The sequence below is a fragment of the Panthera onca genome, chromosome E3 (assembly GCF_046562875.1).
Source record: "Panthera onca isolate mPanOnc1 chromosome E3, mPanOnc1 haplotype 2, whole genome shotgun sequence".
NCBI classification, from domain to species: Eukaryota; Metazoa; Chordata; class Mammalia; order Carnivora; family Felidae; genus Panthera; species Panthera onca.
Window position 1 is genome coordinate 27811345 of NC_138354.1, and position 26384 is coordinate 27837728.

The 26384-nt window shown below is 49.3% G+C and overlaps 1 protein-coding gene across 1 annotated transcript in view; it reads right to left on the bottom strand.

Annotated features, from left to right (window-relative positions):
• Positions 1–2152: 2152 nt before the first annotated feature.
• The window catches only part of XYLT1 (xylosyltransferase 1), a 309894-nt gene continuing 285662 nt past the window's right edge, over positions 2153–26384 (bottom strand). Inside the window, exons 10-12 of the mRNA XM_060648611.3 lie at positions 20001–20196; positions 13846–14179; positions 2153–7619 (exon numbers count right to left, since the gene is read on the bottom strand). Of these exons, the coding sequence (XP_060504594.2) occupies positions 7297–7619; positions 13846–14179; positions 20001–20196 (853 nt within the window). The 3' untranslated portion in view covers positions 2153–7296. The remainder of the gene's footprint in view (positions 7620–13845; positions 14180–20000; positions 20197–26384) is intronic.

Sequence of the window (26384 nt, forward strand, 5' to 3'; positions counted from 1 at the left end):
ACCATGTGCAGGGGTGTGAGGGGCGGATGGGTGGTGCTGGTAAGCAAGGTTTGTGAGCAGCTGGTCCTCTGCAAGAGGGATTGAAGTGGGCCTGTGTGGAGGGGGCAGATCCACCAAAGCACAGCGCCGGGTGGTGGGGCATATGGTGCAGTCAAGTTAGGTGGTGGATGTTGGCACTGTGCTGGTTCCCACGGGTGGCCGTGTGTTTATGCTGGGGGGCGGGGGTGGGAAATGGTGCCTCTGTTCCTGGAGGAGTCTTGCAGTGTTCTCTGTCCCTCTGGGACAAGCTTTTCGTAAATAACTTTTTGTATACCCCAAGCATTTTTTCAAACTGCTGCTTCTATTGACATATCTCCATGGGCTGTTTGTTGTTCCGTCTCTTTAAGGGTGGAGGCTCAGGTTCCTATCACCCTCCTGGCTCTCCCAGAGCTGAACCTGATTGTGAAAGTTAAGGATGTTAAGCCTGACTGATCGTAAGACCTCTAGAAGTTAGGCCTCTGTGGTTTTCAAAGTCAAATGTTAGGGGGATTCATCTTCCCAGTGCAGGCCCCCATGTCTTAGGTCTGACGTCTGCTCCTCTCTCTGTGCCTGTGGTGTCCCTGCCTCCTGCACACAGCCCCATGGGTCAGTTTGCTCCCGACCATGTTTCCTGCCTTCCTATGGCCCCTTCTCTACAATTAGCTGTGGAGAGTCTGTTCTGCCAGTGTTTGGGTTGTGCTGTTTTTTTTTTTTTTTTTAAGTTTGTTTATTTGGAGAGAGAGTGTGAGAGCTTGTGTGCGAGTAGGGAAGGGGCAGACAGAGAGACGGCGAGAATCCCAAGTAGGCTTGGTGCTGCCCTCCAGAGCCTAACACAGGGCTCCATCTCACCAACCCGTGAGATTAGGACCTGAGCCGAAATCAAGAGTTGGATGTTCAGTTGACTGAGTCACCTAGGTGCCCCGTGTTTTTGGGTTATTTATACTGAGCTGTCTGTTATCTAGGCTCCTCTTATTCTGCCATCTTCCCAGGAAGTTCTGAATGGGGCATCATTTAGTGTGGAGGTCAGTGCATGCCATCACCATACCCCCTACTTCCACCCTAAGGTCACGGTCTCTAGACTGTTTTATTCCAGCTGTGTAGTCCCATCTGGGTCTTAGTGGCACGCTCTGCCTTTAACGATCATGAAGGGTGAATGCACCACCTGGGCATTCTCTGTCTTTGTCCATGACCTTTGAGAGCCACATACAGATGTGGTAGTGAGGTCAACCCAAGAAAACCAGTCCTCCTAACAACTTGAGGTCTCACTGGGACTACATAGGCAACCTTGGTTCTGGTTCTGACCATGATACTGGTATTGCGTATCTTGGTAGCTTCATGCAAATCACTTGACTCACTCGAGTTTCTGTCCTTTACTTGTAGAATGAAGGGGCTGAAGGACTTTCCCAGATGATGTCAGTTGCCAATTCTGGATGAATTAGCAGTTAAGGTAAGGCTACCTGTGTAACACAGGTTCTTAGGGGTGTAACATATCACGTGTTGTATTGTCATCGCCAGTCAGAAACAGCTGGTCACATGGCCTTCCATGTGACCATCAGGGGCCTAGCTCCTTACATACTCTAAGTCTGCCTGCCTTTAAATTGGGGGCTTTGTGAGGCTGCCAGGAATGAGCAGACTGGCCAATGAATGCTCCAGATGTAGAGGATTCAAAATATGCCCCTTCCACCCACATTCCCTTGGCCAGAATTTGGCCCCATGGGATCACACCTATGCACCAGGAAGTCTGCGAATTGTGGTCAAGCATGTGTGGCGAGGAAAGGGAAACGGCTTTGCTATACAATCAGCCATTTGGATAGAGAAGACCCCTGGCCACTTAAATGGCAGCTTCTCCTTAACAACATCTCCTGCAACCAGGGGACTCCTATACAGGAGGGCACTGTCCTAATCTCGTCAAGAGACAGAGCAGGATGATTAGGGAGTGTAGCCATACCTCCAGGATTGCCCAGGAGGGGCCCAGCTCAGGCCTGTGGTCTTGGTAATTCCAGCCAGTTGGTGCCCCTTTGGATAACTGATAGTATCACCCTCAGACTACAGGATGGACAGAGCAGAGGAGGGGAGAGAGGACCAGATTTGGCGAAGACCTGGGATATTGCTGAAGAGAAGCCATAAGCCGCTGTTCCGTAAAGACAGTATTTTTTTTTTTTAATTTTAAAATTCTGCATCTGAAAACACAGTATGACAGAAAGCATCTATGTACACCTGCAGTGTTTTTGGTATGATACAGTATTTAATACATCCACTGTTTTCTGCAAAAAATTTTGCTTTGTCAGACAGAAACAAACTCCCCTAGACAAAAAAATACAGCTAAGGCACAATTTCATTGTTGTTTTTCTGCTAAATGAAAAGACAGAAAAGGTGCAAAAATGGGCGGGTAGTGCAATCATTTCCAAGAATCACTGTCTACCTTGAGGAAAAGCATTCGTAGGATTGGAATTTTGATAACTCGTCAATTTCAGATAGTTCAATATCTCTTAAAATACTCCTTTAAATAAATAGCAAAATATCTACATCTTTCAGGTGTGTGCCATTGGAATTTTTTTAAACTTTATTTACAGATTTTTTTTAAATCAATACATTACAAAATATTTCTGTACAGTTTTATGCATATCATGATCTATAACAAAATAGTTATTTTTAAAAACTATATCACCACATGTCTTTGAAAAAAATGAGGGGGACAGTAATAACTTATCGTGAGGCCTCTAAAAAAAAAAATACCCAAACACACGCTATTGACAACATATTAGAAACAAAAAAAGACCGAGAACGGACTCGAAGGACGGTTGCGCTCAATTCCAGTAAATTTCCTATGAAACCCTAGGGTTGTCTTTGGCCTCCGATAGAGCCTGGAACAACAGAAGGCGCAAGTGTGATCCCTTTGAGAACACGACCCATTGGCTGGGAATATTTAATGCTCTCACTTTCCAGGCAGGAAGGAGGAAGAGAGAAACTGAGAAACTCTCCTGCTTTACCCTTGAACGAAGTACCTCCAAGTCACCACGCCTGGGTGGGGGTGGGGGAAAGAGGGTACCTCGGCAGTGTGCGCGGAGGACGGGCTGATGTTCACGTGAGCACCCGAGCCTTCGTTTCACCCACAGGAACAACAGAAGAGTGCTTCTCTTAAAGACGGCGTTTAGAAGCCACGTGTATAGCATCTGCAAACTACAGACGGGCAGCCTCTCGCTTAGGAGGCTGCCGTGAAAGCTTCAGGATGCTCCTTCTTCTCGGATGTTGGTGGAAGGTGGACGGAGAGGGCAGTCAGCTTTCCAAAAATAATTTTAAGGCCACATTTCAAAAAGGAGAAACCTAAGGCTTTTGGGGGTGAGGGAAGGAAAATGAAGGAGGAGATGGGAGAGGGGGATGGAGGTGCAAGGGGGCAGAACCTGCTTTTCCTGGGGACTCCGTGGGCAGAGGCAGTGGGGAGGCTTCCCAGCCCGAAGGAGGGGGGCTGCTTTCTCCCTGGGTGGGGCTTGGGGAGGACAGAACCAAAGACAACGTGAGGGGCAGACACAGGTGGCGCATGAAAGCCCTCAGTCTAGGGTCTATAAAGTATCTGATTTGCAACGTAAAAAAAAAATACTTTTGAGAGACAGAGAAGGAAACAGAGGGAGAGAATTTGCATAGATTGTACATTCAGCTCGAGCAGATTTGGGACACCTAATTGTTTCTCCCCCAGGTAAACTTCTCAGCAGACACAATGAGGTAGCGCCTGTGGTAGACCCATGGGCAAAGTAAGGTAACTGAGGCAAAGAGGGCATCCTGCGAGCAAGCAGGGCTTCCGAAACGTGCGCAAGGACAGCTGCTCAAATGTAGGACTTGGAGAGAGCTGGGCTGCGACACAACCTCCCGGGCCCCCCAGCCAACCTGTCATCCATCACCTCTGCCTGGGTGGGCAGGAATTCTGGAAAGTGTGGGCCTTTTTAGGTTGAAGGGGCAGCGACTGAGGTCTCCAAATTCTTTTTTTTTTTTTAAGCACCATCTTAGGACAGCTGAACAAGCCATTCCTCCTGGGACCCTTCTCTGCAGGACGGTCTCTCCTGGTTGGAATGACTGGTAAGAGGTTTATGGTTTCTTCAGAGTGCTTGGTGAGATTTCACCAAGGGTGGCGCTTTTCCTCCTCCACATGGGCACTGCCTACCTCATGGTAAACCACCTCTCCAGCCAGCAGGTGGGTCGGCAGTGCCCAGGATGAACTGTGGAATTTCCCTTTGCCCACTCTCTCCATCAAAACAAAGAAAAAGCCTTGCCGACACTTAAAATCAGATTTCCAGGACCATTTCCTGTCCTCCCTGGCCCCAAGGGAAGACTGCACTGTGCCTGCATACTCACGTGCAAAACCAGGCAGCAGCCACCATGCTGTCTTACCCCACGATGGAAGGGTCTGGGACCCCTGCCACACAGCACGGCTCTGACCTGGCAGGTGTCGGCCAGCAACCGTTGCCAGTACACCCTCCTACTCCATCCCCCCTTGGATGCTGTAGGGGAGCTTGTGTCCTGAGTCCCCGATAGACTGGGCTGTGTCAAGGGACAGGCTAAAGCCCTACACGTCCGTACTCTGCCCCTTCCTGGCAAAGAGATCAAGGTTCCAGCTGGTGTCCATGCACCAGCCAGGGAACGATGAAGGCAGTGCATCCACCTGCCCCCATGCCCCCCGACATCTGGGGTCTTGCTAAAAGTTAAACTGCCCTGGGGAAATGAAGTCCAAATGATGCCTTGATCTGACCAGAAAGGTCTCTTTCCAAAGGGAGGAAAGGGCACCCTTGTGACCCACGGGGTCTAGGCCATGCTTTCTGTCCTCCCTGGAGACCATTTGGCGAGACTTGGGCAGGCTGGTTGGGAAATCGCACTGCATGCCCCAGCCTCTGGCATGAGTGACTTCAGACCTGGTCAGTGACTCAGTGCCCCAGGCACTGCCCTTCCAACTATGACTGGGTTTCCAGGGGCTTGTGATTAATCACTCTTAGATTAAAAGAGAGTTCAACTATTAGTGTGTCTCTTGTGGAAACATCTTTTCTCAAATCATCTTAGGCTTTTGCTTATTTTATTCCCTGACCCAAAAGAAACACCTGGGCTGACTGCCTGGCATCCCAAATCCCTTGCAGGGAGGGGGGCTGTGGATTGTGCCCAGAGTAAGCTGGCCCTTCCCCTCGTTCTGGGGGGAAAGCCAGCAATGTGGGCAAGTGTGGACATGGGGCTGAGCCCCACACAGGACACTGTGGAAAACACACGCTCCTAGCCACTCTGCCAGGAGGGAGAAAAGGCAGGCTCCCTGGGTGGGCTGGGGTGGAAAGAGGTGGTGGCAGAGGCCTCTGCACTCAAGTTCATGGACTAATGACCTGGGCTTGCAGAGCAAGACCCTCCACAGCCCCTGCAGCCCCTTGACAGGGGCTAACTCCCAGCTCGGTCCGACTACTCCCCCTTTTTCTAAACTGGATCTTTCTTCTTCCCAGGCTTGCAAGGAGTCAGGTTCCCTCTGTCACCTGCTAAGGTCCCAGGCTCTGCCCTGGGTCCTCTCCCTCCACTGGAGTCATTGGCCTGTTCGGTACTGGAGGCCCAGGCTCCCACCCTGCCTGAGAAGGAGGAAGCCTTCATTGTCGTGAGGGGCACCCCACTATCAGCAGATGCTGAGGCACACATTCTCCTCATAGTGTCCAACACCCCTGCCTTTCTCTCAGGACGTGAAGAATACAGAGCAGACAGGAGATAGACAGCCACTGGCCGTGGGGAGGGAGGTGAAGGGGTAGGGAAGGGGGGGGGGGCCTTTCATGAATAAAGGCAGCTTCAGTTAGTAAGAGAACATAACTAACAAGCTGCAAACGCAGCACCTACTATTAGTCATGGACTAAAACATATAAATAATAAATACTGCAAGTGTCCCTCTTCCAGCCCCTCCCTGGCCCGTAGGACATCCGGCCCGGTGGGGCAGGGGCTTGGGGGCAAGAGGCATGGGCTCTGCTCCCTTCACACGCACGCTGCACAGAGACACAGGATAGACTCTGCAGCAGAACACGGTGCAGCCACGGGTGGGCCTGTGCCAAAGAAAGCCTGTCGTGGGGACGGGGTGGGGGCTGGAGGAGGAAGGGGCCTGGAGCCACGGCTCAGATGTCAGGTTTCTGCACCTTGAGCACTTAGAGTAACACTGCTGTTAAGGTAGTAACCAATCACATCCGCAAGCTTCCCCCTTTCACGCGGCACCTCACAGGAGGAAGGACATGGAGTTAGAAACCAAATCTGAAATGCTTTTGCAGGGATGTAGAAAGTCTGGTCCATTTCTACAGCACCAGGGATGGGGGTGGCAGGTATGATTCACAGAGGGCTGGAGTGCCCGGACCTCAGGGCGGAAGGGCTCACGCACGGGAGGGTATTGCTGTGCCGTCCAGCTCAGGAGTTGGCTCCCAACAATCTCTGAGTTTCATGGCCGTGGTCCCCAAAATTCCCACTGGCCAGGGTCCACGAATGCCTAGGAGACTTGATGCGTATAAGCATCAGCCTGTCGGTGGCAGTCAGGAGGGAGGCTGGCCTGGAACCCTGGCTCTGTGGCAGTGACACCTTGGCCATGTTCCATCAAAAGGCTCTCCTGCTCATCTAGTGACTAAGGAGGACAACTCAACCTGACAAGGCTGGGGGAAGGCTCAGACAGTCTCCTTCTCCGGCCCAGGAGCAGGAAAATGAGCCCAAGCAGGGGGCTGGAGATCAATCAAGCCCACGGTCTGGGCCGTGCTTTTCCATCTGGCTTTTGCAGAGCCTGTGGGTTCTGGACAGGTACCTTGGGAGGTGCCGCTGATAAAGGGACGGCCTGGTGGGCTGTGCTTGGAGAAGAACCTTACACTCCCCGGCTTCAACCAGAGCAGCCTGGAGTTCAACTGCACCTTGAACTTCCCCCTTCTAACTGCGCTTAGTAAACTAAAGTCTGCTGCTCAAAATAAAAGTTTTGAGAATCACTTGTCTGGGGGACTGGGTCACTGGCAGGGACAACAAGGAACCTATATATAGGCTTTGAGGATCAACCAAAAGAGGTTAAGACCACTGTGGCGCGGGGACCAAGCAGTCCTTGCCCCCAGTACCCAGCTTGCCAAATGCAGGTCGTCGGCAGAAACAGCTTTGACCTCTACACCTTCCATCATTCTGTAGCCATGAGAGCTCCTCTCACAAAAGACACCCCCCCCCCCCTTCCCGGGGGTGGGAGGCCAGGGTCCAGGTGCCACCGGCCCCCCTGGCTGTTTCCCTTTGAGATCTGCTGTGGCTCACGTGTGCCCAGTGCTACCTGAGCCGGCCGTCAGGTTTGACGGCCCCCAGCTCCGACTTGGGGTCGGGGCTGAAGGAGCTCCAGGCCGTCTGGCTGCAGGTCTGCATGACGGGGCAGGCAGTGGGGCCCGTGGTGCATATGTCCATGGCGGCCCACATCCCACCTACCAGCGAGTCCAGCCAGCGCTCGAGGCCCGCGCCAGCAGTGGCCGCGTTCCTACGAGCCTGCTCCACCTGGGCAGGGCTGATGGGCAGGCTGAGGACGGGGTTCAGGCTCTGGAAGCTCTGTTCCATGTAGGTGCTGCGGAGGGGCCCGTTGTGCAGCCTCAGTGCCTCCTCTGAAACGCAAAGGGATTAGAGGGTCAGACGCACCACAGAGTGGGGGCCGGCTGCGGGCCTTGCACGGCCCGGAGCACCGTCTGTCACCACGTCAGTCACGGGACAAGCTCGGGAAGTTGGTCAGTGGCGCCCACCGCACAGACGAGGAATCCGACCACAGGGACGTTCCTTCCCCAGCCAGGGGCCTGCTTGGTGCAGGGCACTGTCCGCTCGTCCCTCCAGTCAGCACATGTTCCCAGAGCAGCATCAGTTACTAGTTCACACATTCATGTGGAGCATTTAAAGCACCTCCTATGTGCAAGGCATTCACTCCTTCATTCATTCATGTGATAAAGATGTATTCAGTGCTGGCTGGATGGCTCTGCCAGTCGAGCACCCCACTCTTGGTTTCAGCTCCACTCCTGATCTCCAGGTTTGTGAGATCGAGTCCCACATCGGGCTCTGTGATGACAGGGCATAGCCTGCCTGGAACTCTCTCTTCCTCTCTCTGCTCCTCCCTGGCTTGCACACATACTCTCTCTCTCTCTTCAACATTAAATCTTTTTTCTTAAGTGCCAAGCTCCACTCCCAGTGGTGGAGTGAACCAGGTGGTCAAGAAGATTACGACCCAGGGGAGGAACACTGATGGCAATAAATAAGCAAGGTCATTTCAATCGGCAATACGCAAAACGGGACTAAACTGGGTGTGACGGTAGAGCAAGGGGTTGGCGAGCTACAGCCCTTGGACCAAATCTGGCCCACCGCGTATTGTTGTAAATAAAGTTTCAGGGGAACACAGCTATGCCTGTGCGTACATCTTGTCTGCGGCTGCTTCTGTGCTACCACAGCACAGGTGAGTACAGATCAAGACCATACATGGCCCACAAGCTGAAAATATTTACTGTGTAGCCCTTTGCAGTAAAAGCTTGCAGCCCCGGGGTTAGAGAGTGACAAGCGTGTTTCTTTGGGATGAGAGGGGCGAGGCAGGCCTCTGTGAGGTGACAGCTGAGCTGAGTGCTGGTTAATGAGAAAGCAGCAGCCACAGGTAGATGGCAGGAAAGAGCGTTCAGGGCAGAGGCAACAGTGAGCACAAAGCCTCATTAAGTGCCTTTCTGCAAATCACAGAGGTAACGAGAGGCGGAGCGGGGGTTTGAACCCACGTCGGTCGACCTCAGCTGTCTCTCAGGACAGCCCTGCTTTGCTGAACAGCAGCGCTCCATGCGTGAGCGCGAAGATGGCAGTCAGGGTGTCTGGGTCTGAATCCCCACGGCCCACACGCTTGGGGTGTGGATTCTGATACCAACACTGGGCACCTGGTTTCCTTGACCTAGTACCTTTTGTTAGAAGGGTTGACTTCTTTTTAAGTGCTTAAAAAGGCACCTAGTGTTAGGATCCCAAATATAGAAAGAACTTGTACAACTCAACACCAAAAAACCCCCAAATAATCCAACTAGCAGAAGACATCCAGAGGGCCAACGGACACATGAAAAGATGCTCATCACCAGTCATTCTTGGAGAAATGCAAATCAAAACCACAATGGGGTATCACCTCACACCTGTCAGAATGAGGACTATAACACACGCACGTGTTGCTGGGGACGTGGAGGAAAAAGAAGCCTCATGGTGGGGACGCAAGCTAGTGCAGCCACTGTCACAAACAGTATGGAGGTTCCTCAAAAAGTTAAAAATAGAACTGTCCTCCAATCCAGCACTCACACTCTAGATATTTACCCAGAGAATATGAAAGCACTGACTTGAAAACACACATGCACCCCTATGTTTATTGCAGCATTATTTACAATAGCCACATTATGCAAGCAGCCCAAGTACTGCTTTATCCATAAAGATAAAGAAGGTAACTTATGTACAGTGGTATTTATGCAGTGGAATATTAGTCACAGAGAAGAATGAAATCTTGCCATTGGCAACAACACGGATGGAACTAGAGGGTATAATGCTAAGTGAAATAAGTCAGAGAAAGATAAATACCCTACGATTTCCCTCCTGGGTGGAATTTAAGAGACAAGAAGGAAAAAAGAGAAACCAAAAAACCAGACTCAAATACAGAGAACATACTGGTGGTTACCAGAGGTGAGGTGGGTGGGGGATGGTAAACTAGGTGAGGATTAGGAGTTGCCTATCGAGATGAGCACTGGGTAATGTATAGATTTGTTGAATCACTACATGTGCACCTGAAACTATAGAATACCACATGTTAATTATAATGGACTTAAAATTAAACGAGACAAAATCTGGTGCAAACACATGCACACAAGCAATGCAGGCCTGTACTAAGTGCTTGAAGGAGTTTAGCTAGGGTTACTGTGGCTGTTGTTTTTAGGACACAATCCTCCTACACTCACACAGTCACAGGACCGGTGTTGTCATCCCCATTTTACAGATGGGGACACAGGTGGCTATCGTGTGAGACAGATCAGGGGTTCAATCCAGGACTGGCTGGTTCCAAAGCTCGTCATCATGACACTCTATTTGCAGGCACATCCAACCAACTGGAAGCTGGTTTTAAGACTGGTTTTAAGTTTTTAAATTTTATTTTCATCTGGAAGCCAGTCTTTCAAAGACTTGGTTTCCCCATCTGTAAACTGGATACTCATTCCTGGTACCAGATTGACCCCGAGGGCTGGCAAGAGGCTCAGGTAAAGGTTCATATGCTCTGTAAACAGTAAAGGAACACTCAGGAGGCTGTGTGGCTCCTTCCCAGGGTTTCAAGATGGGGGAAGCAGAAAGGGCACGTTTGGGCTGAAGGAAAGAAGCCAAGATACTTCTGTTTTGGAGAGGTTCTCTCTTATTGCCTACTTATTGCCAAATACAAGAACAGGTTCTTAAAACACACGGGCCAGTGATTCTGGTGAGTTGTGTTTTAGCAAATCAGCTCTTGCCCTGCTTGAGATAGCCAGGGCTCTAAGAAATGTCCTTATAGGACAGTGTGGCATTCAGAAAACGTTTTCTGTTCGCTTGGCAGTGGCTGTCACCCTCACTGGCAACCAGGAGAGCTCAGATAATCCACAGACTGTTTTCTAATATGTGGTCCATGAGTGAGGTTCACGAAGGGGGAAGAAATCCCATACACCTGCAACTAGTGGCATTCACAACATGCCTTGACTGCAGACAAGAAAATCCATCCCTCCCTCCCTCCCTTCCCTCCATCCCCTCTCCGTCCCTCCCCTTCCCAGAAGCAGAGGGGCTGGGCTCCAAGGGTAACAGGTACAAGAAGGGGCAGGAGCCTGCATTAACATATATCCCGGCTTGCTGTGACTTAGCTGACTTAGGTAGGACCCAACGTGTTTATAAATCTGGCAGACAGGGCGGGTAGCTCCTGAACCATCTGCCCAAGAACAAAACCTGTTCTCTCTCCAGCAGGTCCTGATCTGTCCACCAGAGCCTCTCCGTGCCTCCACATCTGCAGAGCTGGTGGTGGGGAGATCTCTGAACTGACAAAAGGCAGGGCATGCAAAGTGAAAAGAGCAGCTAACAGACATCTGAACGCTGGGAACCCTGTATTATGGGTGATGCAGAAAACCCTGATGAAAAACGAGGTTAATGTGGGGAAATGCTATCACAGCATTAGCCTGTGATGCTTGCCTCTATAATTAAATTTTCCTCAATTCCACCTCATCAGATTTCTCGAGATTACCAGGGACGCATCAGTAGCAAATTACTCCTGATGAATCATTTTACAAACTGCGTTGCTCCCACCTTCGTGTTCCCTGCCACTGGAACATCATTAATAGACACAAATGCTGATGTGGCGGGGGGCAGCTCCCAGTGGGGTACAATGACCCCTGGCTATTCCTGGGCAGGGTTACAAGAGCCTTGCCATCCTCAGAAACTCTAAGGAGGAAAAACTGGAAAAATCAGGACCCAGTTAAAGGCCCCAGGCTATTTTACTGGGGTGAGGAGGTAGATTCAGGATCCCTCCTTTGTTATATCCGACAGGTGTATGTGGAGCAAAGAGGACAATGCTATTTCTATCCCTCTCTTCTGCATCTTTCTTTGGGAACTCTCAGGGATGCTAAAGATGTGAACCTAATCAGGAGGGCACCTGAGGGCCCTCAGTGGGTGGGCTCTGGCCCAGCTAGTTCTGGATGTGTTCTTTTGCCTGCTTCCCAGGGGTGCTGGGAGGATCAGATTTCCTTCTCCAGAAAATATGAGGCCTGGATCTTTCTGCTTGCTCAGCACAGAAACTTAGAAGAGGCCCACACAAGTTCACTTCAACACCCCCTTGTTAGGATTCCAGGCAACCCCTCCCCATGTCTATGTCCCCCTCTCCTTGTGTCACCAGCTAAATGGCACCCAGCCCAGAACTGAGAGTTTAGCTAACCAGAGGCTGGAGTGCGTTTTTGGCTTCTGGGTTTCTGATCTGTTAGATATAGACCAACAATTTCAAATACAGAGAGATCCAGAAATCCTGTTTCTAAGAATCTATTTTATAGATGTATCTGCATGGGCACAGACAATTTCAAGAATCTTTGCAGCGTTACCTGTAACCCTACCACGACCGAAAGAAACTGTATATCCACTCAGGGGATGAAAGATAGATTGTGGGTCTTTCTCCCAGTGGAATACGAGGCAGCTAGTAGCTTTATATATATTGACTCGTTAAGTCCAAAGAGAAGTTTCACCCCAAAATGTATCACTCCATTTTCAAACACCAGCAATGTGTGTGTGACTTATTTTGTGTGTTGATGCTTTAGAAGCCTTGAGAAACCTCTAGAAGGATGAACACCAAAGTGTTGGCAGTGGTTACTCTGGGAGGTAGGACTGAGCAGGGAGGAAGATGTTCCCAGTGATCAAAGGGGGAGGAGGAAAGGACAGAAAAATAAAAGTAAACTCTCTGGGTAAGAAAAGAAAAAGAAGGCGGCACGTTAAGAGTCTGACATCCCTCTCTGTGCTCAGCAGGAACCACTGTCCTGATTTCCTATTAACAACTCGTTTCCTCACAGCTTTTTATGGACAGAGAATCCTGAAATAACGTAGTGGTGGCTTGGCTTGCTTTTGAACTTTAAATGTATGCGCTCTAATTATGACTCTTCTGTGATATTTTCCTCTCAACATTATGTTGTAGAGACTCATCCAGATCAATGCATGGCACGGAGCTCCGCTGTCTGAACAGACCCCGCGGTGTTCATGCATCTGAATGTGGGCATCTGGACTGCTTCCGGTTTGGTGCCATTATGAACAATTCTGCTCTACTTCTGCACACGTCTGTAGGGCATACACCTTAGGCTGGGATTTCTGGGCAGTAGGAGGTGTGTGTTCAGCTTTGGTAGGAGATGCTATGCCATTTTCTAAACCCGTTTTATCACTTTGCCCCACCCCCCGCCCCACGCCAGCACTACATGGGAAGCCATTATTCTCCAACCCTCCATCATATGATATTGTCTAACCTTCGAACATTTCACAACATAGTGGCATGAAATCGGATCTCTTTTTGCTTTTAATTTGCATTGCTCTCGTTATTCATGAGGCTGAGCATCTTTTCATATGTGTGTGGGCCATTTATGCCCTGTCCTTTTTTTTTTTTTTTCCCTTTCTTTCTTTCTTTCTCCTTTCTCCTTTGTAGCAAAGGCCAGCAATCCTTTTCTCTAAAGGGCCAGATAGTCGGTTGTTTTGGATTTGTGGGCCATGCAATCTGTGTCAAAATTACTCGATGCTGCCACTGTAATCCCAAGGAAACCATAAACAATATGTAAATAAATGGGTGTGGCTGTGTCCCAATAAAACTTTATTTAAAAAAGAGGGAGTGGGCCAGATTCGGCCCCTGGCTTGTAGTTTGACTTATGGGATTTCTTTATATATTCTGAATGTATTTTTTTTTATGTGTAGCAAATATTTTCTTACTAGTCTTTTCATCTAGTGTTATCATATTTTTGATGGAAAGAATTTCCTATTTTAATTACTATTTTTAAAAAAGTAAGATTTGCCAAAACTCAGTATCTGCCTGGGTTTATTTCCCATCTTGTTTTAAATATAATCAGGGCTCTCTGGAAGTCCAGTGGGAGAGCATCTAATAATTAGGTACCTAATACACAGATGACATCATCTCAGTGTGCAGGTAGAAAATTAGAAGGCTCTCTTTGCAAACAAGCAGGGAAAAATGCCAAGCAGAGAGCACTATTCTCTGAGGCAGCCTACATGCCCCCCACCTGCAATGCCTGAGGGAGAAGACCCGGGAGACGCCCAGGATGGATTATTTCCACCCCCAGAGACACTAGGAGTACTCACCTGGTTTGATGGGCTGCCTATTTGAGAAGGTCAGAGGTGCAACGAGGAATTTGGTCTCTGCAACTGGCACCCAGTGGTGAAGAATTTTCACTGTCCAGACCCCAGGCCTCAGGGGCAAGTTCAAAGGGGGCTTGTAGTGAGTGAATTCGGCAGTGGATTCAATCAGGATGTCATAGGTGGCTGCGATGATGTTGACGGGATCCACCCAGATGACAGTCACGGTGACATTGGGGCCCTTCCCCCATTTCTGCATGCCTACCGGCTCATCCATGGGCCCCAGGAGCCCCCCAAAGTTGCGGAAGAGCCGCTCCTTGGCATCCCAGTCGGTGCCGACCTGAAAGAAGAGAACGAGTCTTGGAATCACTGAGCCGGATTTAGGATACAGGGTCCCAGAGAGGCCTACCATCCTGCTTGTTGGGCTACATACACCCATTTTACAGATGAGGAAATGGAAGCTCTCAGGAGGTCACCTGCTCAAGACTGCAAAAGTGGTAGTAAGCAGAAGATTTGAGATTTGGACCCAGTCTGTGGTCTGTTCATTAAACCACTAGGCCTCCTGGGCCTCATACAGCATTTGACACTTGGAAAGAAAACACACAACATGCACTGAATCAATCAATGCCTGCTGGCAGGCCATCCCGAGGACACATACCTCCACTGCTCAGCAGGTGCGGGCGGTTTCCACTTTGGTTCTCCGTCTTCTAGATCAGGCACCTCTATCTAGTATGACATTCTGAACATGAATGGAGCTCAGGTTTCTGAGCTGCTCTATCACAAGCTGGGAAAAAGGAGGGTCCCTCAGCCTCACTTATTGCTGGCAGTTCACATGGCTCTCCTGGGAAGAGACCGCTGTGGCCTCCCTAACACACTCAGAGCTAGACCTTAGGGGTGGGACGTGGCTGTGACACCCACCCTTCCTGCCAGCGAGCTGGTGTCTGTGTGGCTCTGACTGGCTAGGGGCCTGCTCTTGGCTTCCCTCCTAACACTAGAGTCACCTGCAGTTTGTTCTTCAGCCAGAGTGGCCAGGAAGAGCCTCTGAAATGTCCTCTCGCTGCTGCTCAGTGCCCCTGTGGCTTGCTTCACTGTGCTTTCCTGGTGCCTAGCACCATGCCTGGTGCACAGCAGGTGTCTGTGTCTGGTTAATATCTGTCACATCGCTGAGTGAGTGACATCGCAAAGAAATGAATGGACTACACAGATCCCTGATACTGAGCTGTTACTATTTCAAACCAATTTAAACGAGGGGTCTTCTGCTCCCCCAGGAGATTTAACTTCATGTTTTTGAAGATACAGCATGTGGGCAATGTTGTCAGCAGATAATGAGCACACTCTAAGGCTTGCCTGTTTCTGTGGTCTTTCCATGACCAGCATCTCCAAGGTGTGCGTGCGGGTTGGGGTACAGGTGCATGAGAAGGTGCACCAACACCCCGAGAAGATGCCTCATGTACAGGCGCTGGCTTACTTTCTTGTTCTTGCCACAGGTTGCTGCGTCTGGTCTTTCTCTTAGACCCAGAGCTCCGTGGCTCATGCTTCCCAAGAGCTTACCATGGGACTGGCTTAACGCTGAGCACTCCAGTGCACCCACTTGTTTGACCCTCTCCGCTCCGTGAAGGGGAGACACCATCACTATCCTCGTTTTACAGATGAGAAAACTGAGGCTCAGGGCACTGAGGTCACTTGTTGTGGTCAGTGAGGGGCAGAGCCAACAAGGGGACCTGGGAAGTCCAACCCCAGAGGCTGTGTTCTAGTCCACTCTTGTGTTGCTCATCATTCATTCACTTGCTCATTCAAAAGTTCACTTACACAGACGTGCCAGACGCCTACTGTCTGCCAGGGATGCACGCTCCCACAGCTTGTTCCAGGTTTCCATGTTTACACAAGAGCCTACGGACTGGGACCGAGGAGCTGTCCTAAGGGCAGCGGAGGTAGGGATGGCTGTGGCACTTCGGCAGGGGTGGCCGGCCCTCCCAGATCGATGATAATGCGGCATCCGCTGCCACCGTGTGGATCAGCTCCCCCTGAGGACCCTGGTGCTAGCACAGTGGCTGGAACACAGCAGGAAGCAAACAGCTACCATTAACTGAAGAAATGAATGAATGAGCGTGCAGGATTCCAGATAGCCTCCACGTCTCGGAGAGTTTTCTCAAGAAATGCAGTCCTGTTACGTCCCCTACATCCAACCCTTGCTGGTCTCAAGTCCAGTCTCTCATCCCCATCCTGCGAGGTCTCGTCCCTTTCTGTCTCGCTTCATCTCCGCCCCCCAGCCTCCCTCCCATTCACCCCTGCTCCAGGACACCTGGATGTCTTGGCGCCTCTGTGAGGAGGGCTCTCTCTCGTCTTTGACCTTTTCTTTCTTTCTGGCCCTCTGGCTGGAACAGTCTTCCTTCCTTTCCCCACCGTCCTCCTGCCCAGACCGCACTCCCCACAGAGCGCTCAGCCAATGCGTCAGCTTTACTAAGAAGCCTTCCCAGTTAGAGGCACCACCCTGGTGCTTCTCTAGTCTCTTTTTTAAAAAAAGTGTTTATTTTTGAGAGAGAAAGAGCGTGAGCAGAGGAAGGGGGAGGACACAGAGAGAGGGGACAGAGGATCTGAACTGGGCTCTGTGCTGACAGGAGAGAGCTCAATGCAGCGCTTGAACTCAGGAGCCATGAGACCTTGACCTGAGGGGAAGTCGGATGCTTAACCGACTGAGCCACCCAGGCGCCCCGAGGTGGGTGCTTCTCTAGGTGTTTGCCCCTCTCAGTTTTGGGTTTGTTTGTTTTTTTTTTTTGCACAGTTTTACACCTTTTAATTTATGTGTCTCTTTCCTGAGCTCCGGACTGCCAACTCCATGAGGAGAGTGGCTGTGTCTGGCCTGTTCACCGATGTATCACTGGTGCCTAAAGCAGTACTGAGCACATGGTGGTGCTCGTCTGACTTTCTCCATCCATCCATCCATCCATCCATCCATCCTCTATCCATGAATAATTAGGGGCCAAGCACACGGACATCCCTATGCACCAGGCCCTCCACACGCTGGCTTTCCCACAGACACTAACAAATGGAGGACTGCTCACAAACTTACTGGGGTCCTACTTACGGAAGGGCTTTGTGGCCATTTAGGGCAGTGTGGGGACGCTCCAGACCAGTGTCCTTGGATTCCCCAAAGAAAGGGGGATGACCAATTCTCTTAAGTCTGAGCTCTAAAACCAAGATAGTCCAGATAGAAGATCTGTACAGCAGCTGTCAGTGGAGAAGTGGATCTCATTTCCAATCCTAGAAGAGGGGGCAGAAGCCTGGCTGCCTCCCCCAAGCATGAGCAGGGCTGCCTGAGATGGAACCCCACTGCTGTCACAACCTCTGGGGCTTCAAGATCTTTTCACAGACTCACCGTGCAAGCCCATAAACGCTTACTACATAGTGATTACTACTCAAATTTAAGTGCCTGTTCAAGTTCAACATATGGCTCCCCAACTTCAAACCCACTAAGAGCTTCTCACTGCATTTCAAATACAATCTGAGCTTTCCTTCCACGGCCTTCAAGCGCCCCCTCATGATCTGTCCCATTCCCTCTGAGACCTCCCTTCTACCACTCTCCCTCTCACGATGCTCTGGCCACACTGGCCTTGCTGCTCCTTGAGTGTGCCAAGCTCCTTCCTGGAGGCCCAGGGCCTTTGCACATGCTCTTCTCTCTGTTTGGAATGCTATAGGTCTTCCAGTGGATGGTTCTTTTTTACAGGATGCTGCTCTGCAGTAATCTCCTTAGAAAAGCTTTCCTGGATGAACCATCCCATTGGAAGTAGTCCCCATCAGCCTCTTCAGTCCTCAGCAAGGACAGGAATGAAGTTTTATGTTCTTTAGCTGAAATGTTTTTCTTCATTTATTTGCTCACTCACAGGCTACCTTACCACCTGACTATAATTCCATGACAAGAGCCTGTCTAGGTCACCGTGGTCTCTCTGCACCTAGTACACTGTAGCCACTTGGTGACTGTCTGTAAAGCAATGAGCATCTTTTCTGCCAGCCACCAGCATGGCACTCCCATGGGATGGAGAAGTCCCTCTGATGGCCCAACAATGGCCACCTGCTCTGAGCCAGGCCCTGAGCAGAGTCCTGGGGCTGTGCTGCCACAAGGCGGGGGGGGGGGGGGCATTCCCTACAGTTCTCTCCTTTCTTTTTACCAATTTTATACTGTTTGCCTTATAAATTATTAGGAATTCAGAAAAAAATTCAAAATACAAGATCCAGGGCCCCCTGCATCACACGCTGTTGCTCTGCCAGAGGTCTTGGTGGTTCTCACATCAAAGTTACCAGCCCTATGGTAGGAAGCCTCACAAATCACTAGCCATTGAGTGGCCAACCTCATTTGTCACCGCCAGAAGTGCCCAGTTACCCACTGGCAGGCTGATAAACAGGGAGAGCCCAGCCACCAGGCATCCGTCTCGTTAATGGGACATTAATGTCTTCAGTTGGCCGCCCGGGGCCCCCAGCGCAGGATCCAACTGGGGCAGTGTCTAATGGCCCCCTGATGCTGGTAATTTATGGAGTCGACTTCCATGGCAGCTTGAATCCAGCCAATCCATTTGGATCCTTAATTGAGAATGGTGGCTTAACAAGAAACCCCATGCAGTAGGGCACAGCTCGGCCAGGTGGGCCACAGGCGGCTGGTGACGGACCAGCAGGGACAGTATAAGCAGGTGGGATCCTTCCTGCCTATCCCCGCCCACTCCCAGCTTTTTCAAGATACTCCCTATTCTAAAACTAGACTCTTCGTAGTTAACCCAGCAGCCCAGCTCACTGGGACTGCTCAACTCCAGAGATGCATCACCTTCTCTGGCTCCTTGCTGATATGGGGAAGGCAGAAATCAGGTGCTGGAGTTTTGTGTGGGCGACCCTCACCACGCTGGATCATGCTTCCTTTCCTCCGGCATCCCCCACCCAAGTCGACATACTCCTTCATTCAGAAATCGTATTCAGCACCTAGAGATGCTGGGTACAGGGAACACAGTCCCAGCTTTCTCGAGGATGATCAGCAAGTGATCAGAGAAACCAACAAGATGATGTTTAAATGGTAAGTGCTAAGAAAAGAAAACAATAAAATAGGTACATGTCAAGTGGAGAATTTGCTCTTGTGGCATATGTAGGTGGGAGGGAAGGCTTCTCTGATGGTTCACCATTGGGATGCAGATCAGAATAACAAAAACAAAGCTATGTGAAAACCTGGGGGAAAGTATTCTAGGCCGGAAGATGAGAATCTGCCAAGCTGGAGGCAGGAACAAGCTTGGCATGTGTGACAACAACACAAGAAGTGTGAGTGGGGAGGAGAGTGGTAACAAATGAGGCTGGATACATAGAGGCCAGACTGGGTCTGCAGGTATGGCTGATGTCATAAGGGTGGTGGCTGGGCAAAAAAACAAAAACAAAAAACAAAATAAAAACTAAAAATGCATCCCATGGATTCATGTACCCACACACCTGTCTGTCTATCCAGTGGCCCACCTGCCCACCTATCCACCCACCCATCCATCCATCCACCCACTCACCCATCTATCCATCCATCCATCCATGCATCTATCAATTCATCTGTCCATCCATGTATCTATCCATCCATCCATCCATCCATCCATCCATCCATCCATCCACTCATTCAATGACTGATTTGAATAAAACCCTGTGCTAGGAATTGGGGAGACAGAAACACCATTAAGCATGAGATACGTGGGCAGAGATACCTGGGCTCAATTTGGAGCTCTACCACTTCCTAGCTAAGATCCAGAAAGTTCTTGGCCCTCCAGAGGCCTCAGTTTTCCAGTCTGTAAAAGGAGACTAATGCCATCACTTCATTACGATACTGGTTTGTTCTGTCTATTGCTAATACAGGTTTAGGAGGAGTCACTGGGTAGGATAAAAAATTAAGAGGATTCTACTGGTAAAAAAAACAGACCAAGGGTTCAGGTCAGTTTGGACCACTGAGAGCGGCCACACACTCTGTCTCTCTCCCTCCTCCCGTTTAAGATGCCGGTTCCCGTGCACTGGAAGATCTGCAGGTATGGGGTTAGCTATCGTCCAGGCTCTCCAACTCCCTTCTCTTCCATCTCCATCCTCAAATGTCAGACTGGGAAACAGAGGCTGGCAGGGGGGCCGCAAAAGACGAACAAGCACGACAGGACTCCTACCTCAGAAAATTGGAGCCTCCCGAAGTCACTGGGGGGACTTGCAATCTTGAAGACTTTCTTTGGCATCACCCATGTCTCCAGGGTCTCAAGTTTGCTCACGGCCAGATTGGTAGCGTGATGCTTGATCAGAAAGCCCTGGAAGCGGTCCGCAAGGAAGTAGAGGTGGACGGATGCTGGGTGGCCCATCGGGTAGTACCTGTAACAGATGCAGTCTTACGTGGGCTCATGTGGTAGGGCCAGAGGTGTGTGGGCTCACAACAGAGCGCGTTACCCATCATACTGGGGCCGTTCCAAAAACAGGCCCCGTTTTACACAGTGCAGACCATGGTCCTTTGCACCCTCCTGAAAGCTGCTCCCTGTGTATCTCGGGTCCCAATAACTATAAATGACTTCTTGGCTGTTTATAAATGTAAAACATGCTGACTGAACAAAAGCACAATAAAGAAAATAAACATTATTACTTTTGATGCTTCTTCCCATGGAGGATGTCAGTTCACAGTTATTTATTGATCCTCTGGTGCTAGGTACCAGAAAGTGACAACAGTATGCCAATGGTGCCATATTGATGTCTTTCCCTTCAGCCTTATTTTCTATACATATATTTGCATATATCTTACATATTTGGGATAATACACCTTCTGCTTTTATTCTGCTTTTGCTTCATAGTATTGCCTAAGCATTATCTCATGTCTTTGAAAAGTCTCTGAAAACATGATTTTTTCTGAGTGTGTGCACACACACCACTCCCTTGTAATGCCATAGGTCATAGAGCAAGTCCATCTTTGGATGCTTAATGTGTTTTTTGTTTTTTTTTTTTTTTTTTTGCAATTCTAAACAATGCTGCATTAAACATCTTTTAATAAAAAACCTTTTTTGGAACATCACTCTCTCTCATCTCCAAAAGGCTCTTTATGTCTGCTGTTCAACTTTATCAGAAAGGTTGTACTGATTTACATTCCCACTGTCCTTCTCACCCCACAGCATTGGGTATTATCCTTAAAAACTATTGCCAATCCAAGAGATATACACACAAACAGGTAGCCCCTTAATACACATGCCTTTGATACTCAAGGTCTCTCGGCTGAAAGGGGCAGGGAAGCTAAGCAGAGGTACCCCAAGGAGGCGGGCGGGGGGGGGGGGAGGCACAGAGAGAGGGGAGTTGTGGACAGCTCAGCTCTTTGTCCTTCCTACGCATGAAATAAAAGCTGCCGGCCTCTGTAATGTGTTAATAGCATAACACTCAGAAGGTGCTGGTGGCCCCTAGGGAACAGCATTCCACAAATCATTGCCCCACCCCTTGTCCTTCCTGCCCTCCGGCTCCAGTCAGGAGTTTAAGTCTTCATGTCCAATTATAATGGTCAGGGAAGCTGCCTTCCTGTGTTGACACATCTCCCGAAGTCACCATCTTGTTGTTGGGATGCCTCCAGGGCTCTGAGAAAAAAAGCTTATGCTGTCTTGGGATTGCCAGTGGAACATTCAGGGCTTATGCAAACCCGCTTTGGGTCTGGATGCTGGGAGCCACAAACCCCCCTCCCTGGACTGTGCTGCTGAACTTTCTGCCATGATGGGAATGCTTTTCTCCCCTGCTGTCCAGTACAGTAGCAACCAGCCACCTGTGACTCCCGAGCGCTTGAAACGTGGCCAGTGTGACTAAGGAGGTGACGTTTGAATTTTAGTTAATTTAAACGTGAATGCTCGCTTGTGGCTGGTAGCCACTGTGGAGAGCCTAGAGTTGTGGAGGGGTCTTGGGGCAGCCTGCATTCATGTCCCCAGTTCTTCACCTCCGCTGTCTCCACACTCTTTTCCATTTGACTCTGTACGTCTCCTTGCACCAATGAGACAGTCTAGTTCTCGGTCTTGAATCTGTTTTGGCTAGCAGAGTGTGGTACAAGGGGTGTCATGCCAGGTCTGAGCCAGAGCCTCCAGAGTCTTGTACATTTCTACTTGGCTCTTGCTCTGTTGTGCCTACCTTGAGAGCATGCCTGAGCTTGCCTGCCAGGGGAGGAGGCACGGAGAACAAGAACAGAGCCATCCCCACTATCCCAGCAGAAGCCATCCTAGATCCGCTGACAAGTCTCAGCTACAGACAACAGAGCCCCACTTGTGACCTGCAGCTGGCTGTAGATGCGGAAGAGACACCAGCTGAGACCAGGAAAACTGCCCAGCTGACCCACACACTTGAGCGCTGTGTCAATGCTGATCCTTTCAAAACACTAATTTGGGACTTGTTATGTGGCATCATTACAATAGATAGTCTGTCCACGTTTGTTCTGTAAGGTGGGTAGGGTCAGTGAAGGTGGACGAAACATAGGAGAGCTTGTCATGAGAGTCAGGAGAAAAAAGTGGTTCCAGAAGGGAGTGGCCAGTGGTACTAGGTGCTACTAAGGGATCAAGTAAATGAGCCATGGTCAAGCATTCTAGAAATCCAGGAGTTAGTCTTTGATTGCTTGCCCTCCCTCACCTTCTATCAAGAAATCCTGTTGTTCCCACCTGAATCCATCCTCTCTTCTCCTTATGCACTGCTAGCATCCATCCTCATCCAAGCCACCATCACACCCTACCTGGCCCTTTCCAGGACCTTCCTTGCTTGTCCCTTCCTACTGTGTCCACCGTAACCCATTTGTTAGTAGCCATATCCACTGTCCACTGCTTAAATACCATAAGTGGTTTGCTTGATGTCTATGATAAAATCCAACCTCCCCATGTGGCTGACCAGGTCCTGCCTCTCCTTCTAGCCTCATTTTGTTTCCCTTTGTCCCAACCCTTTACCTTCTAGCCACATGGATTCTTTATTTTGGGTTCTTGAGCATGCTAAGCTCATTTCTACCTTGGGACCTTTGCACAGGATAAACTTTTTGCTGGGGATGCTCTTCTCCTGTTACATTGCACGTCTGGCTCTGTAGTCCCATTCTGCACAAATGTTACCGCCTCAGAGAGCTCTTGCTTGACCACTGAATCTTAAGTCACCAACTCATTGCTACCATGTGGCTTTTGTTAGGTATGCTGAGGTACTGTCTTTACACTAGAATGGAAAATCCTTGAATTCAGGGGCCTGGTTTGTCTGGGTCACAGCCGAGTGCCCAGTGCCTAACAGGGCCTGACACATGGGAGATGCTCAGTAAATGCATGTTGATTGAGTGAAAATTCTACAAGGGTTTTCTCTTGAACCTTTGGCTTCTAAGGTGCATCTAGGGTACATATAACCCTCTATATAACTGAAAAAAAAGTCCTGTGATACCTCCTCTTGACTGTATATGGTACTTGAGCAATTAAAACTAAAATGAGGGGTGTGCCTGGGTGGTTCAGTCCTTCAAGTGTCCAACTTCGGCTCAGGTCATGATCTCACGGCTTGTGATTTCCAGCCCCGTGTAGGGTTCTTTGCTGACAGTTCAGAGCCTGGAGCCTGCATCAGATTCTGTCTCTGTCTCTCTGTGCTCCTCTCCCACTCACTCTCTCTCTCTCAAAAATAAACATTAAAAAATTTAAAAACAGCAAGACAGGTCATTTTAATTAGGTGCAGTACAATATACAAAATCCAACAGGATATGACCCAAAGGGTGCCACAGATGCATCCCATCTGGCCCAAAGGGGTTTTCCTTATTTAAAGAAGGTGGGCATTGAAAAAACTTAGATTCACACAAAAATCTGGATTTCTAATTTCTCTTGAAAAATCAGGAGACTGGTTGGCAACTTCAAGTCTGCAATTCCCAGAAGGCAAGGATGTGCTGGAGCTCGGTACCAGGGCCCATGGGTACTCCACACTGGCATGGTCACCCCGCCCCGTGAGGACTGGCACTGGCTGACACCTGCTATTCTCTGGCTCGGGATAGCATTTGGATTTAAGCGCCTGTATTAAAATACTGACATGGTTATCTCTGGATGGTGGCTCAAAAGCAAACTTGTATGTATGTATGTATGTATGTATGTATGTATTTGTTTATTTTGTATTCTCTCAATTTGCCATTTCAAAAATTTCTGCAATGAACATGTGTCATTTTATAATAAGAAAAAAAAATCAATAAACATTACTTTCATGAAAGGTTATACTATAGACTGGAAGGACAATTTGCATGAGACGCCCAGAGGAAATGAGACTCCTGAAATAAAGTTTTCATTTGCTATTTCCCCAGATACCCCAGAGGCAGGAATTCACTCTCTTTTGCCTTTTGGGATAAGGGTCCTTTGTCCTGATTTATTTGCAGGCACATATCCATAAATATATCTGCTTTGCCCACAGCAAGGCACAATGGTTCTATTATAATAAAAAATGAGGTAGAAGCCAAAGGATTCTAGGCCTGAGGCAACTTGATGGCTTGTTTAATCCCCAAACAAATACCAGGAGAATATTTCAACAACCCTAAATAAATTGTGGGTGTCTTTTGGAATTTCGTATCGGTCATTTACCTTATCAATTCCATCAAGTCTGGGACTAAAACTATTCTTGAACAACATTTGCCTCCCCAGAGTCAGACACCGAGTTACCTACAGGGATGCATGTGGTGGCTCTGAAAGCCAGGATCCTGTCCCCAAACTAGCAGGAGGGGAAAGACACTGGTGACGACCTTGACCCGGGGCACCGCACCTATCCGCAGTGGGCGTGTTGGAGGGAAGTCTGAGCTACTGGCCGCTTGGGAGAGGGAGGAGTGGGGCTCTTAGGGGAGCCCCAGATGAGCATCACAGAGGCCTTGAAAGTGACCTTCAAAGACTGGGGAAGGGTGGGCCGCACAAGAAGCGGGGAGGCGCTGAGCACAGGGAAACAGCCAAGGAGGAAGCGGTTCATACCAGCTACGAAGCGTGCAGCTCCCACACCGGGCTCAGTGTTGACTGCTTTTGGCAGCTTCACGATAATGGCAACTGAGATACCAACAGTGACATGCGTCCTTACTGAGCACTTAGCGTGTAAAACACTTAAATGGGGATGATAATAGTAACAGTGATACGTAGCTCATGAGGCAGCATTTGAAGATGATCTCCGTTAAAATTCACATCACCTTACTGACACTATGTGCATCTTATTGATGAGGAAGCTGAGGCAGAGAGATTAATGACTTGTCCAAGGTCAACAGGTATGGAGTGCAGTCCTGGGCTCCCAACCCAGGCTGGTCTCCCTTCAAACCCAATCAGAACTCGCACGGAGAGGAGAGGCGAAGTGTGAGGCCAGGAGGAGAGAACGGAAGTGTCTGCTGCAGCCCAGCTGGGTATGCACCAGGCACTGGGCGGATACTCCCATGTTTGCAGCTTGGAGGGAACAAGACAGTTCCTCTTTCTTCTCTTCTTCCACTCCCCAGATGAGGAAACAGAAGAGCAAGGAGGGACACCAGGGGAGGCCTCAGTGTGGACAGACCATTGTTCCAAAAAAAAAAAAAAGAAGAAGAAGAAATAAGAAGAAGAAATGTTTTCTCTTTGTAGTTAAAGGAGGGAGGTGGGATGACGAAGAGAACGGAGACCAAGAAAGAGAGGGAGAGTGATTAGCACTTCTGGGAATGCATCCTAAGGAAATCATCAGAAAAGAGAAGGGGAAAAAAAAAAAAGAGGCTTTCTGCACAAAGATAGTCATCAGAACATTATTTACAACGGTCCATTACTGCCAAGGCAACGGGAAAGGGCAGAACCAGGCAAACTCTGGAATTTCTACTCAATGGAATCCTTGCAGGCATTAAAGAGGATCATTATCATTAGGGAGGCGGCAGAGCGGCATGGGGAAAAGGGGGCGAATATTATAACGTCAAATGAAAAAAAAAAAACCAGGGCTCCCAATTCTTGGTGCAATTATGTAAACATCTGCAATGCGCATTGCTGGTACGGAAGAAGAGGCAGGCAAAATACACCAGGGCTGGAGGGCTTCGCGAAGGGGAAGGGGCCCAGGGTGAATGATCTTCTATCTTCCCCTCTTCTTTCCATATATTCTAGAACACTCTTTCTTCAAGTCTCAACTGGTACCTGCTAGTGGTGGGTGAGATGACGCTAAGCGGTACCTGAACATCTTAAATAACAGTTCTGCATGTTAATGACGCTTCTGGTTATATTTTTAGGTGTGTCAGTGATAGTATGGCTATGTATTAAAAAGGAGTCTTTATTTTTCAGAGATACATATTAAAAATACGTATAGCTCAAATGGAAGGTCGCCTGGGATTTGCTGCAATCAAACTATCTGGGAGGAGGGTAAGTGGGCAAGGGCGAAGAGAGGAAATCACCTTGGCCCTGAGCTAGAGATTGCTAGAACTGGGCGATGGGAGCATGGGGTCACACTCTGCTATTTCATATATACTTGACATTTTCTGTAATAAAAAGTAAAAAAAAAATAAGTTCTGCATTTTCATGGTTACCTTCCACTTAAGACAAACACCACTATACAACATGGTGATCTAAAGCTTCCCTGTAAGA